The sequence below is a fragment of the Thalia democratica genome, chromosome 3 (genome assembly GCF_965202585.1).
Source record: "Thalia democratica chromosome 3, ktThaDemo2.hap1.1, whole genome shotgun sequence".
Taxonomy (NCBI): domain Eukaryota; kingdom Metazoa; phylum Chordata; class Thaliacea; order Salpida; family Salpidae; genus Thalia; species Thalia democratica.
Genome location: NC_139167.1, coordinates 45,292,233 through 45,305,029, shown reverse-complemented (window position 1 = coordinate 45,305,029; position 12,797 = coordinate 45,292,233). Strand labels below are relative to the sequence as shown.

Genomic DNA, 12,797 nt, shown 5'->3' with positions numbered 1-12,797 from the left:
ATAAGCTGTAATAAAAAGTAAAAAATTAACTTTTTGTATATTTGTCATTTTTATTACAGCTTTGTAGTTTGATGATCCATTTAGCGGTAAAAACCGGTTACTACTAAAGCTAATGATAAATATTTTTCTAAACTTTAAAGTTTTATAAAATTTTGATACCTTGTATATCAAGCAGAATCTTTTGGAAGCTTTAAAAAAGCAACATATAAAGGATTTAAATGAAATAAACAAAAAAAGTACAATTAGACTTGCGAAATCAACTAAAAAATGCCAAAAAAAGGAAAAAGAGATACAGCACCTTAACGAAAACAATAGTAATTTAGAATCAATAATCAATAATTTACAGGTTAGTAATTTAACAAAAATAATTAAAGATATACTTACATATTTTGGGATTTTAGGTACACGAGTCACAACTATATAAAATTTTGGAGATTAAAATACAACAAAAAGAAAAGTACAAAACAAAATCAAGAAAAATGAAAAAAATTTTAAATACAGTAAAATCTTCCTCTTCTGATTTTAAAGAAATTAAAAACTTTCAAGATTTGATTTTAAAAGGTCAGTAAGTCAAGTTGATGAATAGTACTAAAAGTATTTTTTTTTAATAGTTTTAAAGTAAATTTTATCAAAACTTTGTAGATATGTCAAAGTTATTTGGCACAATTTCTAAATAGTTTGATACAATTTAAAAGCAAAATACAGATAAACATAAACTATTGAAATAAAAAGATTTGTTAAGTTGCAATAATTTTTTTAAATTCTGTCCTATTGCTGTGCCAAAGAATTTTTCTCTCTTTCATATTTCTTGCTAGTGAAAAGCGCTAAAATTTAGGATTATTAGTTTTATCTTCTCACTCATTAATTCCTCCATTAAAGCTCTTCATTTCTCGCTTGCAAACCCACCCCTTTGTACACACCGCCCTTTGCTACTACGGAATTGGCCTTGTGTGGTATTGCACTCTTCGGCGTTCAAAAAATTCTACTAAAATTATTTGATTAAACTAAATACTATAGTTGTTTGGTTTTTGGTTAATAAATAATAACAGTGGGTGGGTGTCACTTTTGCATGGCAACATTTTTGCACCTATTAAATCACCTATTGCACCACGTTACATTTTGCATGGCGAAGATTTTTTGCAAAGCGTCACTTTTGCATGGCATAATATTTTCACGGAAATATTTATTCACTGCGAATGTTTTAAACAATCAGTCAATTTTGAACGGAGCTTCACTTTTGCACGCTTTTAATTTCTAAAATTAAAATTTTAATAAATTAAATACAAAATTTTATTTTTATCAACTTAATTAAAATTCGCTTTTAAACGCATATTATTTTAGAATAAAGTGTGATGATTTTTTTTATGAAATTCTAACGTAATGTTTTTATTTGAAGTTTTATCTAGAACAGGGGTCGGCAGGCACTTGATGCTCGCGGGCCAAATTTCAAATTTTCAAAATCTTCGCGGGCCACAGTTTTAGTTTTAGTGATATTTTAATAATCTTTTTGCTTTAGTTTTGGTCACACCAGAGATAGTTTTATTTTTACTCACTTTTTTACTTTAAATGACTTTTAGCTACGCATAGAATGTCTATTTAGTATATAAATATCTATTAAAATATATTTTACATTGTTTATCATACTAAAGTCTTGATAAAATATGTACTTTCTTAAAAACTTATTAAGTTAAACTTAATAAAATACTTTTATTAGTTTACTTACAACCTAACTCTCTGTAAAAGCAGAGCTTGAAAAACATTTATGGGTCACTTTTATACATTTTATATATTTTTAACCGCCTTTTCATATTTCCAAAAATGTTAACTTTTGAAAATTGTTTTCGCGTATTAAATAATTTGCATTCTTTAGAAAATTCAGTAACTAGTTAATTAAATTAAATTACTACCAATTAATACTGTAGATAAGCTAAATCAAATTTTTTAACATTATTAATACTGGAAAACTTTTATAAAATACCTTAATAGTAATTAATTAGTCTTTTAAACGGTTGCCACTTTAAAAGCAAAAATGTTTAAATTATATCAAAAGTTTACTAAAAGTTAAAGTAGCTAAAAACTTTCTATTAATCAAGCTTAAATACATAACCAAACTATCATAATTATAAAAAAGCACAATATGTAAATAGACAAAAAATTACGATTAGTAAACTACACTACAGTCATAAAAACTATTCTAGGAATTTGAAGATTTATTCAAATAGTATAAAATAAAGGTTTCAGATACACCTGAATTTATAAAAATTTCTTAAACAGCTTTAACCTAGTCTGAATTTTTTTAAATTCTTAAACTAGCCTGTCTGTGTGGCAACCCTTTTTAAATAAAGTTCACAAAATAAAGAAATAGCGAAGTTTATCAACAGTAAATTAATTATATAATTAAAATGTTATTATAATTCAGCTTGAATATAGAATTAAGTTTTTAAACATTTTTAACAAATGTATAAAAAACTTATTAAGCTATTAATGATTTAGAAAATCCTAATTTTTATTGAGCATTATAGCAATTCTTTTCTGCAATAAAATTAAAAAGAGCAAATGTAAATTATAAGATGAGCTATAAGAACTATAATACGTTAGTTTGTAGTTATTGCGAGAACAAAAAAATAACAAATCGCTTAAGTCAGTTTCAACAACGCACATGATTATTTCCAGTAACTACAGACTGACCAGAAAAAACTGTTAAGGCAAGTTATAAAGTAGCAAAAGTAATTAATAAAAAAAGATAACGTATAGAGTTGAAAACTTATTTAAATAATTTGTGTTGGGCTTAGTAAAATGTTTTTGTTTATTTCTTCAAAATCAACAAGAAGTCGTGTTTAAGAAATTTCTGAAGATTATAAAGCCGCATAAACCAAATTAGGACTTAAATCAATCTATTAAGATGTGAGAACTGATACAACAGATATTGCTCATTTTAGAATTTTTATTACAAGTGGTTTAACTAACTTTAACATTTTAAAAGAATTGCTAGGTTTAGTTCTAATACATAGCATAAAAATTGGAAAAGACATTTTAAAAGCAAAAGTGCAATGCACCTAAATAAAGTTTTTAAGAGTACAACTTTTTGCTTCTATTTTTAGTATATAGTTAAAAGAAAAGTAAAAAAACTGTCATAAATAATATAGAAAAACTAAAAAGATACTGTTAAACTATTTTAAATGTGTTTAAAAAGAAAAAAAATCATACGGTAGATTTTTTGTGTCAAATCAAAATTTCATTACTTTACATGTAAAAATTGTTTAAAATTCCAGGTTTTTTTGATAATTCTCAAATTCAAGGCTTTCACAAACTTTTCAAGTATAAATTGTCAAATTCTGAGCTTTTCCAGGATTTTTGGCAACACTAGTTGTTCACACTTATATGTATACAATTAATATAGATAATAATATATAAGATGTAACGTTATAAGGCGTTAAATCCTGGAGATCCTGATAAGCTAAGCTTATCGGAATGTATATCACAGATGTTCTTGTGCTAAAACTTTATTCCGACTAACGGCGTTTCACTGCTCTCAAATAAATTTAAGAACAGATCTACGGAGTCTATAAAATGTTAACACACATTAGAAAAAAAGCAGAAAAAAGCATGTATAATTATGTATAGTGTTTATCTAGGTAGTAACTATAAATGGACTTTATGGTTTAAAAACAAAGTTTAGGATAAAAGCGTAAAATTATAAAATTGTCTACAAAAAAAACAAATATAATAAAAGTAGGCACCAACCTCAAAAAGCTCTAAGAATAGGCAAATTTTAAAAATGAAAATTAAATTGAGTTGTGCAGAAATGTTACGTCATAATAATTTTAACAAAATATTCAATAATTTATACAGCTTGAAAACATGAAGTATTAAACTTGCAAGAATATATAAGTTTTGTGAAATAAATTAGTACATAAATAGACAGAGTTATTTAAAGTAGAATCGTCGGTTATGGGGACAGATGTTCGATAAATCTTGCCGCTTATTCAGAAGTAGGTCTTTATCTTCTGCTGCAATTACTGCTCTTTCTGTATTGCAAGTTGGGCAAATTCTACTTACTCCGTTGGATGTATGTTTTATCTTTGAAACAATGAGTGGAGTATTGTTTCAAAGATAAAACATACATCCAACGGAGTAAGTAGAATTTGCCCAACTTGCAATACAGAAAGAGCAGTAATTGCAGCAGAAGATAAAGACCTACTTCTGAATAAGCGGCAAGATTTATCGAACATCTGTCCCCATAACCGACGATTCTACTTTAAATAACTCTGTCTATTTATGTACTAATTTATTTCACAAAACTTATATATTCTTGCAAGTTTAATACTTCATGTTTTCAAGCTGTATAAATTATTGAATATTTTGTTAAAATTATTATGACGTAACATTTCTGCACAACTCAATTTAATTTTCATTTTTAAAATTTGCCTATTCTTAGAGCTTTTTGAGGTTGGTGCCTACTTTTATTATATTTGTTTTTTTTGTAGACAATTTTATAATTTTACGCTTTTATCCTAAACTTTGTTTTTAAACCATAAAGTCCATTTATAGTTACTACCTAGATAAACACTATACATAATTATACATGCTTTTTTCTGCTTTTTTTCTAATGTGTGTTAACATTTTATAGACTCCGTAGATCTGTTCTTAAATTTATTTGAGAGCAGTGAAACGCCGTTAGTCGGAATAAAGTTTTAGCACAAGAACATCTGTGATAATAATATATATATTAATTATATAATTCAAATTTTATCAGCTGCAAAACTTCAAATTAAAAAAAATATTTAATTCAAACCAACACCATGCATTGAACAAAACATACATCATAAATTTAATTTACAACTCTTTAAAGCAAAAATTTCAGTCTGAGTGACCAAAACTAGCCTGATGTTTTAGCATACAAAAAGCAATTGAAGCCAAAAAATGAAAAATGACTAAACTGTCCTGAGATTTGAAGTCTTCAAATAGTCATAGCCTGAGTGTGTAGCGATTTGTATTTGTTTATTTGATCGAATTTGAACTATTTTCATTAAAAATGTACAAACTTAATAAATTAATATTTCTCAATCTAGTTTGTATTAAATAGGTAGTCCCAAGAAACAGCAACTGTTTATATAAGTATGCAACGCACAGAATTTAACTTATTTTGCCAAAAACATTTTTTGAAAAATCAAAAACCATACCTAACAAAAACGTTTTTAATTTATATCAAATATATTGTTTTTAGTGTGTCTGTACACACTTAGATATTACATGTAGAAACAATAATGCTAGAAAATTATGCATAAACTAAATTTTATCTCTTTAAGTACTAAATAAAAAGTTTTTTTAAAACATGAGAATCTTTGTTCATTGGTGTGCATATGAATCAAATAAAATGCAAAGAAAACTTCTAAAAAATAAATTTGTCAAAACCAAAATAAAACTAACCCTATTTCTTCTTTTTATTATTGTTATGATTATTATTATTATTATGTTATTTAAAATGTTTTTGTGCAAACTAGAATATAACATTTAGTAATAAAACATCTATAATAGAAACCTAGGTATAAAAAACGTGTAAAAAAACTAAAAATTAAAAAAATTATATTTTAGTTAATTACTGTGGATTACTTTTGTACAAAACAGAACTCACTTGCGTTTAGTTTCTACTAAATAGGTATTATATAACTATCATACTAGTTCTAAGCACTTTTTACACTGTTTTTTCAGAAAAATTATTATGAAATTGATTAAAAAAATTTGTCGGAATGCTGACCTGTCTTTTTCACATTTTTAAGCTAAATCGGTAAAGTCTTTTAATTGTTTAAAAATGTTATACAGGAACTTAAAACTAAATTAATCAAACAAATTTGAATTAAAATATATTTTTGCTCAGCGGGCCACATTGACATGCTCGCGGGCCGCAAAATTTTCTTTCGCGGGCCGCATTCCATTCAAAAAAATAAGGTGCTCGCGGGCCGCAGATGTATACTTCGCGGGCCGCAGTTTGCCGACCCCTGATCTAGAATAATATAACAACGTACTACGAACCACTTATAATTTTTTTAATCTTATTTAAGATAAAGTAGATAAGTACTTTTTTTAATTAAAACAATTTTAAGTACTTTAAATAGAAATAAATTGAATTTCCTTAACTTTTAAATATAAATATTAAAGTTAATCTAGTAGGGCTTTAAAACACGAATCTGGAGACTGATTTTTTTCTTATATTCTCTTGATGTTAAAATTTGCATTAACTAGTTTTTAAATTAATAATTGTTTAAAATTCAAAGCAATTTTAAATATTTTTTAAGAACTTATTTATTTAGTTTTTAAAAATGTAGAGGTATTTCAGATTTTACTTGATGTTTATTTTTTAGTTTAATGGAAATAATTTTTAAACCTTGCCTGTAAATAAAAGAGCAATAAAAAGAGCGCATTTTTAATGACTTAAACTTGGATCATTTCAATTAGAAATCTAATTAATCGAAATACTAAAAAAAACGTGTATTATTACATTACAACTAAAATCTTAAACAATTCCATTTTTTAAAATTTCACTACTTTCTATTCACTTTTATGCTATTATGATCTCTTTGAGCTAAGTTAAAGCAAAACTACGTTTTATGTTAGTTGTCACTACAGTAATTGTTTAACTATTTTATTTTTAATTATTTGTAAATATTAATTTTCCTTAGCTTTTTTTTATTTTTATAGTTGTCTTTTACTTAAAATAACTGTTGCAAAACATTTTTATTAAAAAGTTATAAATAGGTTTTGATTTTTTTAAATTTAAATAATAATTGTTAAAAATAAGTAAATAACTTTGTAAACATATTAAATTTTATTTATAGTACTTTTTTTATAGATGATAAAAACGCATACATAGGTTTATGTTTGAATCGGATATTTTTCAAAATATTATCACAAATAAATACGACAAAGTTATATTGTTAATTTTTATTTATCTTCTTACAACAGAATGTTAAAGAAAAAGAGCAAAAACAATAAAGTAGTATATTTAAAAATGTATACCAAATATATCTAACGATTAAAACGATGATAACTTTCCCATTTAAATTAAACACTTAATTTGTTTTTTACTCAAATAAAAACTAGAACTTGTTTAATAAAAGCGTTTGCTTAAATTTGATTTAATTACGGTAATATTAAAACTAAAAAAAACTCACATTTTTTGTAAAATAGTAGTTTTTTTCATCAAAAATTTCAACAACTCGTTTTAATTTTAGCTAATCTATTTATAACTATTTATATTTCTTGATTTTTTTTCTTAATTATTTATTTTTTATTTAAGTTCCAAAGTCCTAAAATATTTTTAAAAAAATGTTAATTAATAAATATAAATTCAAAATAAACAAGAACAATTTACTTACACTTTTTGTTTTTTATTTGTTTTATTTTTAAAATAAATTAAATATTTTATTATTCAATTTTTTGTTAGTGATGTACCGAACCCACAATTTTGGGTCCGGCCGGAACCGGATCCGAACCTTTTTTTCATATTAGGATCCGGCCGGAACCGGATCCGGACTTTTTTCTTCATATTAAGATCCGGCCGGATTCGGATATCAGACAAAAATGGTAATATCCGGCTGGATCCGGACCCGGTTTTCACATAAAAAGTAGAGCTTACTTTTGTAGTTTCAAAATTTCATTTCTATAAAAGCTTTTGTTATAAAAAAAAAACTATGAGTAACTTTAAATGTAGTATAAGGAAAATTTATATAAAGATAAAGTACATCACAGAAACAATATCTGGTAGCTAAGAGTAAAGTCTATTAAATAGATCAACTTGTAAAATTCTAGGAGGACCCCCCTATAGCCTTACCAATCTAAAATCGATTAAAATCAAGTTCTTGAACAAAATTAACTAGAAAATCACAAAATATTGAAAACTGGATCAGCTTAAACTCATTCAAAATCTAAAAGAAAACTAGCCTGAGTTTTTCAAAAAATCTTAAAACTAGCCTAACAATTTGGTAGTAAAATTTTTAATTTTACAACATAGGTAAAGAGTTGCATTGCTGAAATGTTTATTTCATAGTTAAAATGTAAACAAATGTAAATTAGTCACGTGTTCAAAATGAGCCAATCACGGTAGGTGTTTAATTTTAACTGACGAAAATGACTCTTTTTAATTTACAAAGGGTTTTTTTTTGAAAAAATACTTTTCTGTATGCTCTTTTTTACTAACTAGATCCGGATCTCTGTTAGACTTTTTTTTCAAATTAGGATCCGGCCGGAACCGCATCCGGACTTTTTTTTCATATCAAGATCCGGCCGGATCCGGATATCAGACAAAAATGGCAATATCCGGCCGGATCCGGACCCGGATAGTGAGTCCGGTACATCACTATTTTTTGTCGCTGCTATGGAATCTTTTAAAAATGATTTTATTTTACCTTTTAATTTTTTCTTTACTACATTATTTTTTACCATTTAAGTTTTTAATTCCTTGATTTTTGTCTTTGATATGAGTCTGTTATAATTTTTATTTTTACACATTTGGTACTAGCTAGAAACATTTAATTGGCCTGCATGTGAAAGTGATGTTCTGTGCAAAAAAGTCATCGTTCAAAAGTGTCGCCGTAATAATATAACGTGCAAAAGTATCGCTGTGTAAAACTTGCTGTGAAAAGTTGTCTCAGTTCAAAAATGTCGTCGTGTAAAAGTCATGCTTGCACAAGTGACCCTGTGTGCAAAAGTGTCCCCTCGTGCACACTTGACCCGTTCCTAATAACAGTATATCATCTATAGTAAAGAGAGTTTTTTATCACGTTTAAAATCAACTTTTACTTACTTGATACTCTATCCCAATTTAAATAGTTTTAAAGGTTTATATTATTTATTTTTATGTGAATAACTTATTTTTAAATAGCTATTAAATCATGAAAATTAATTCATATAATTAAAGTTAAAAAAAAAATTTTAGGGTTGCCATAAAACCAGGAATTTTAAACAGTTTTTACATATAAAATAATGAAATTCAGATAAAAGATATAAGAAATCTATCATAAACCTTTTTTTTTGGAATATTTGGAACCTTATTTATTTAGAGTTTTATTTATTTTAAAACACTTTTTTTTGTATCATTACAGTATCTTTTCAAGATTTTTCTACTATTTAAGACATTATTATGACCTTGATTTTAATTTCATATTAAAAATGGACAAGAAAAACTGGAAAGATTTCAGATAAGTTTTGAAACTTGAATTAAAAAAGAGGTTGTACCTTCAAAAACCTAGACTAAATTCAGAAAACCTGGAAAAAAAATTCAAAAAACCTATGGCAACCCTGTTTTTAGTTCTGATAAAGTATTAAGCTATGAAAGCTTATTTCGGTAATTTAGAACTGTATTAAGTTGACTCAAGCATTAGTATGTAAATAGTTTAACTATTTTTTTATTTTAACTCAGCAAAATGTTTTATATTATTTAATTTTACGTTAAATTGTTATCGTATAAACAATTTTACTGAATATTTATTCGTTTAACATTCAAAAGACTTTTTTGTATTAAATTTAATTTGTTTTACATTTTAGACGAAACTTATACGAAAGTAGATGATTCAGTCTCATATATAACTAACCTACTTTGTAATATGAAGTAAGTCAAAAAAAAGTTTGTTCATTCATAAATTATTTTTTAGTTTTTGTTTATTAATGTCTGACTAAATTGAATTGCTTTTTTGTTTATCCAGTCATAAATAGTTTTTAAGAAAAATACAACTTTAGGGTATAAGGGGTTGGGATATAAGAACTTTTTTTTGCAAAGTTTAACATCGGTTCTATATATTTAAGCTTAAAGTATAAGTCAGTTTTTACACAAAATAGGTTTTTATGTGTAGGCATTTTTTAAATAGTTTTCAATGCTAACGTGTGAAACGCAATATTTTTATTGTCGATTTTCTCAGAAATTTTTAAAACCACTAAAATATATTTTATCTTCATTTTTTGAGCTAAAGACATCAGTTTTAAGGAAACATTATTTATATATTAAAAAAAACTTTAAGTTTTAAAATAAATAAAAGAAATTATTATTATTAAAGGTATGATTAAAAAGAAACAACAAAAAAAATTAAGATAATTTTCTATTTCAAAATTTGAAAAAATTGTTGCACTAAAAAGATCTAAATACTAGTAATAGACTTACTGTGAAAATTTCAAGAAAATTGTTAAAAATTTAACGAAAAAAAAAAGAAATAGTGAATTGTCTTTTTTCACATTTTTGATTTGCGTCTTCTACAAGGAACCTATTGAGCTCACCGACTTTGATCTTATATTTCAAAAATTAATTGAGTTTTCTTAAGCAATCAAAAGTTTCTGATTACTTAGATAAAACCTCACAAAATAAGATTAACTTGTAAAGACAAGGTAAGGACCCCCCATATGCCCTTAAGGATTTTACCTGTATAAAATCAATTTAGCAAATTTCCCTGTTAAATATTTTAAATTATTTAAACCTACCAAAGACATCTATTTGTTTAAATTACTATTGCTTATAATTCTAATTAAACCATTTTTTTTAAACATCAAGTCTATAATAAGTCTAAGCTTTTCAAATTAGCAAGTTATACAATTTAAGTTAGTTTCGACCAAATGTTAGATACAGATGTTGTTATTTTACAGTTTAGCTATTTAAATTTTGTTAAATTCCTTGATGTCCTGGTTTCCATTTTAAAAACAAAACTGTTTATATTTTTTAAGGTAGGAAATAAATTTATAATTATAAAAAACAAATTATTAATTAAATTTTCATAAATTGCATAAGATTTATTATCACTTATTAACATAATAAAATAATGTTTTATCAGAAAAAGTGTGACTGAATTGGAAAAAAAAATTAATCTACAAGATAATACTCTTGTTAGTGTAGATAGTGGACTTGAAGTTGTTGGATATTCTCAAAAATAAGCCATATAAATCTTTAGGTCATTAAAACATATTGTTTATTGTATTTTGAATGTATTCAGTTTTAAAATTGGTTTTTACTTCTACGTATATTTAAGTAAATATCAAAGTTCTGCCTTTAGGTTTGGAAAATTAAAAAAAGTAATCGACTAAATTGAAAAATTAGTTATTATGTTTTAGTTACTCGGATTTATTGTTTTAAAATTTTGCTTAGATTGATTATATGTGTAAGTTCATAATTTATGAAACTGCGACGAAGCTGCAAATTTTTGCCTTTAATAATAATCATGTTATAAGTGGATGGTTTTGTGCCTTTAAATTAGTTTTTATAAATTGACACTGACTTGTTTCATCACAAAAACTTGTTTATAACTGTATGCTTTTTTTGTTATAGTCTTTCGGATTCAAAAAAAAAAAATTATGAATCCAAAATATAGCTTGGCATTAAAAGCAAAAGTATCTTTTATCGCAATATTTATTAGCTTAAAATGTGTACTTATTGCGTTGGTTTTTTTTATTGTGTTAATTTTTATTTCGAGTTTTACTAAATAAACAATTTGTAAAATTTTATAAACTTTACTTTAAATATAATATGACTAAACAATATATATAATTAAATAATATATATAATTGATATTATAGTGATAGATTAAAGACCACAAAAAATATTTTCCAAACAAACTAAGCTGTAGAGTTTTGAACCCCTTAAAATTCACCAAGCTAAACTAGACACAAAAAATAAAATAAAAATAATAGGCTCAATCTAAACCAATGGAAAAACACAGGCAGCGTTATAAACTGGTTCAATAAACTAAAAATAACCCCGAAAACCCGAATCATAAAATTCGATATCACCAAATTTTACGCATCCATAACAAAAACAACCTTAATTAACTCATAAAATTTTGCTGAAAAACTCACATCAATCACAATCAACGACCAAAAATTCGTTTTTCATTCATGCAAATCTACAATTTTTTACGAAAAAAAAAACATGGAAAAAATTAACAGAACTGACCTTTTTAACGTTGGCATTGGATTCTACAATGGAGCCGAAATGGTGGGATTCTTTATGCAAAGCAATAATAAAAAAATTAATATATTCAACAACAAATAATTTATAATTTGAGTACTACTTAGCACAGTTTTAAATTAGCGTTTAACTTAAAATAGACCCAAAAACGTGTACTTTTAATAACCTGGAATAAATTTCTCAAAAAAAAATTTGCAACCCTGATATTGGAACTAAAAGACGCAAAAAAAGACTATGATTTAAAATGTGAAATACTCTTCAGAACTAAAACAACCGAAAAACAACACGCCATGTAATTTATGTAGCCTAGAAAAGTACGAAATTAAAAAAGAGTCATCACTAAAGTAAAGAAAGACAGCAACCCTATCTTCACATCCAAAATATGCATTTAAAAGAAAAAAAATAGTAACAAACTAAAAATAAGAAAAAAACAAGACAGAACATAATCTAACTTTTACAGAAATTGTTTTTATGATTAGCTAACTAAAATTATTCAAATTTAAGTTTTAACATTATATTAGTAATTGTGCAATGTTCGACTCAGGCATCAAAACCTGAGCTACTTCAACAAGACACACAATGAGAAAAATAAAATATCATACATTTATATTCAACAAAAAATAAACACAAGCAAAGTTATGTTTTAAAAAACTCATTAATAAATTTAAATCAGGGTTGCCACACGGTCAGAAAAACTAAAAAAAAATGAGAAAAGTCAGGAAAAAATGGGGGGTTTTGAAAAAATACAGGAAATTTGACAAAATTAAAAAAAAAAAAAAGGTCAGATTAAATTAAAAAATTCCTTATTTTCCAAAGCCTTCAAACAGTAAAAAATTAATTAAAAATCTTTTAA

The 12,797-nt window shown here is 25.3% G+C and overlaps 1 protein-coding gene across 5 annotated transcripts in view; it reads left to right on the top strand.

The window, feature by feature from the left end:
• The window catches only part of LOC145831589 (uncharacterized), a 61,086-nt gene extending 49,648 nt beyond the window's left edge, over positions 1 to 11,438 (top strand). For 3 of the 5 annotated variants that reach the window (XM_082938895.1, XM_082938893.1, XM_082938891.1), the window contains 4 exons: positions 173 to 346; positions 402 to 561; positions 9,544 to 9,607; positions 10,815 to 11,438. In XM_082938895.1, coding sequence (XP_082795021.1) covers positions 173 to 346; positions 402 to 561; positions 9,544 to 9,607; positions 10,815 to 10,914 — 498 coding nt within the window. In that variant the 3' untranslated portion in view covers positions 10,915 to 11,438. The remainder of the gene's footprint in view (positions 1 to 172; positions 347 to 401; positions 562 to 9,543; positions 9,608 to 10,814) is intronic. The other 2 variants (XM_082938892.1, XM_082938894.1) reach the window with 2 other exon arrangements.
• The last annotated feature ends 1,359 nt before the right edge of the window (positions 11,439 to 12,797 follow it).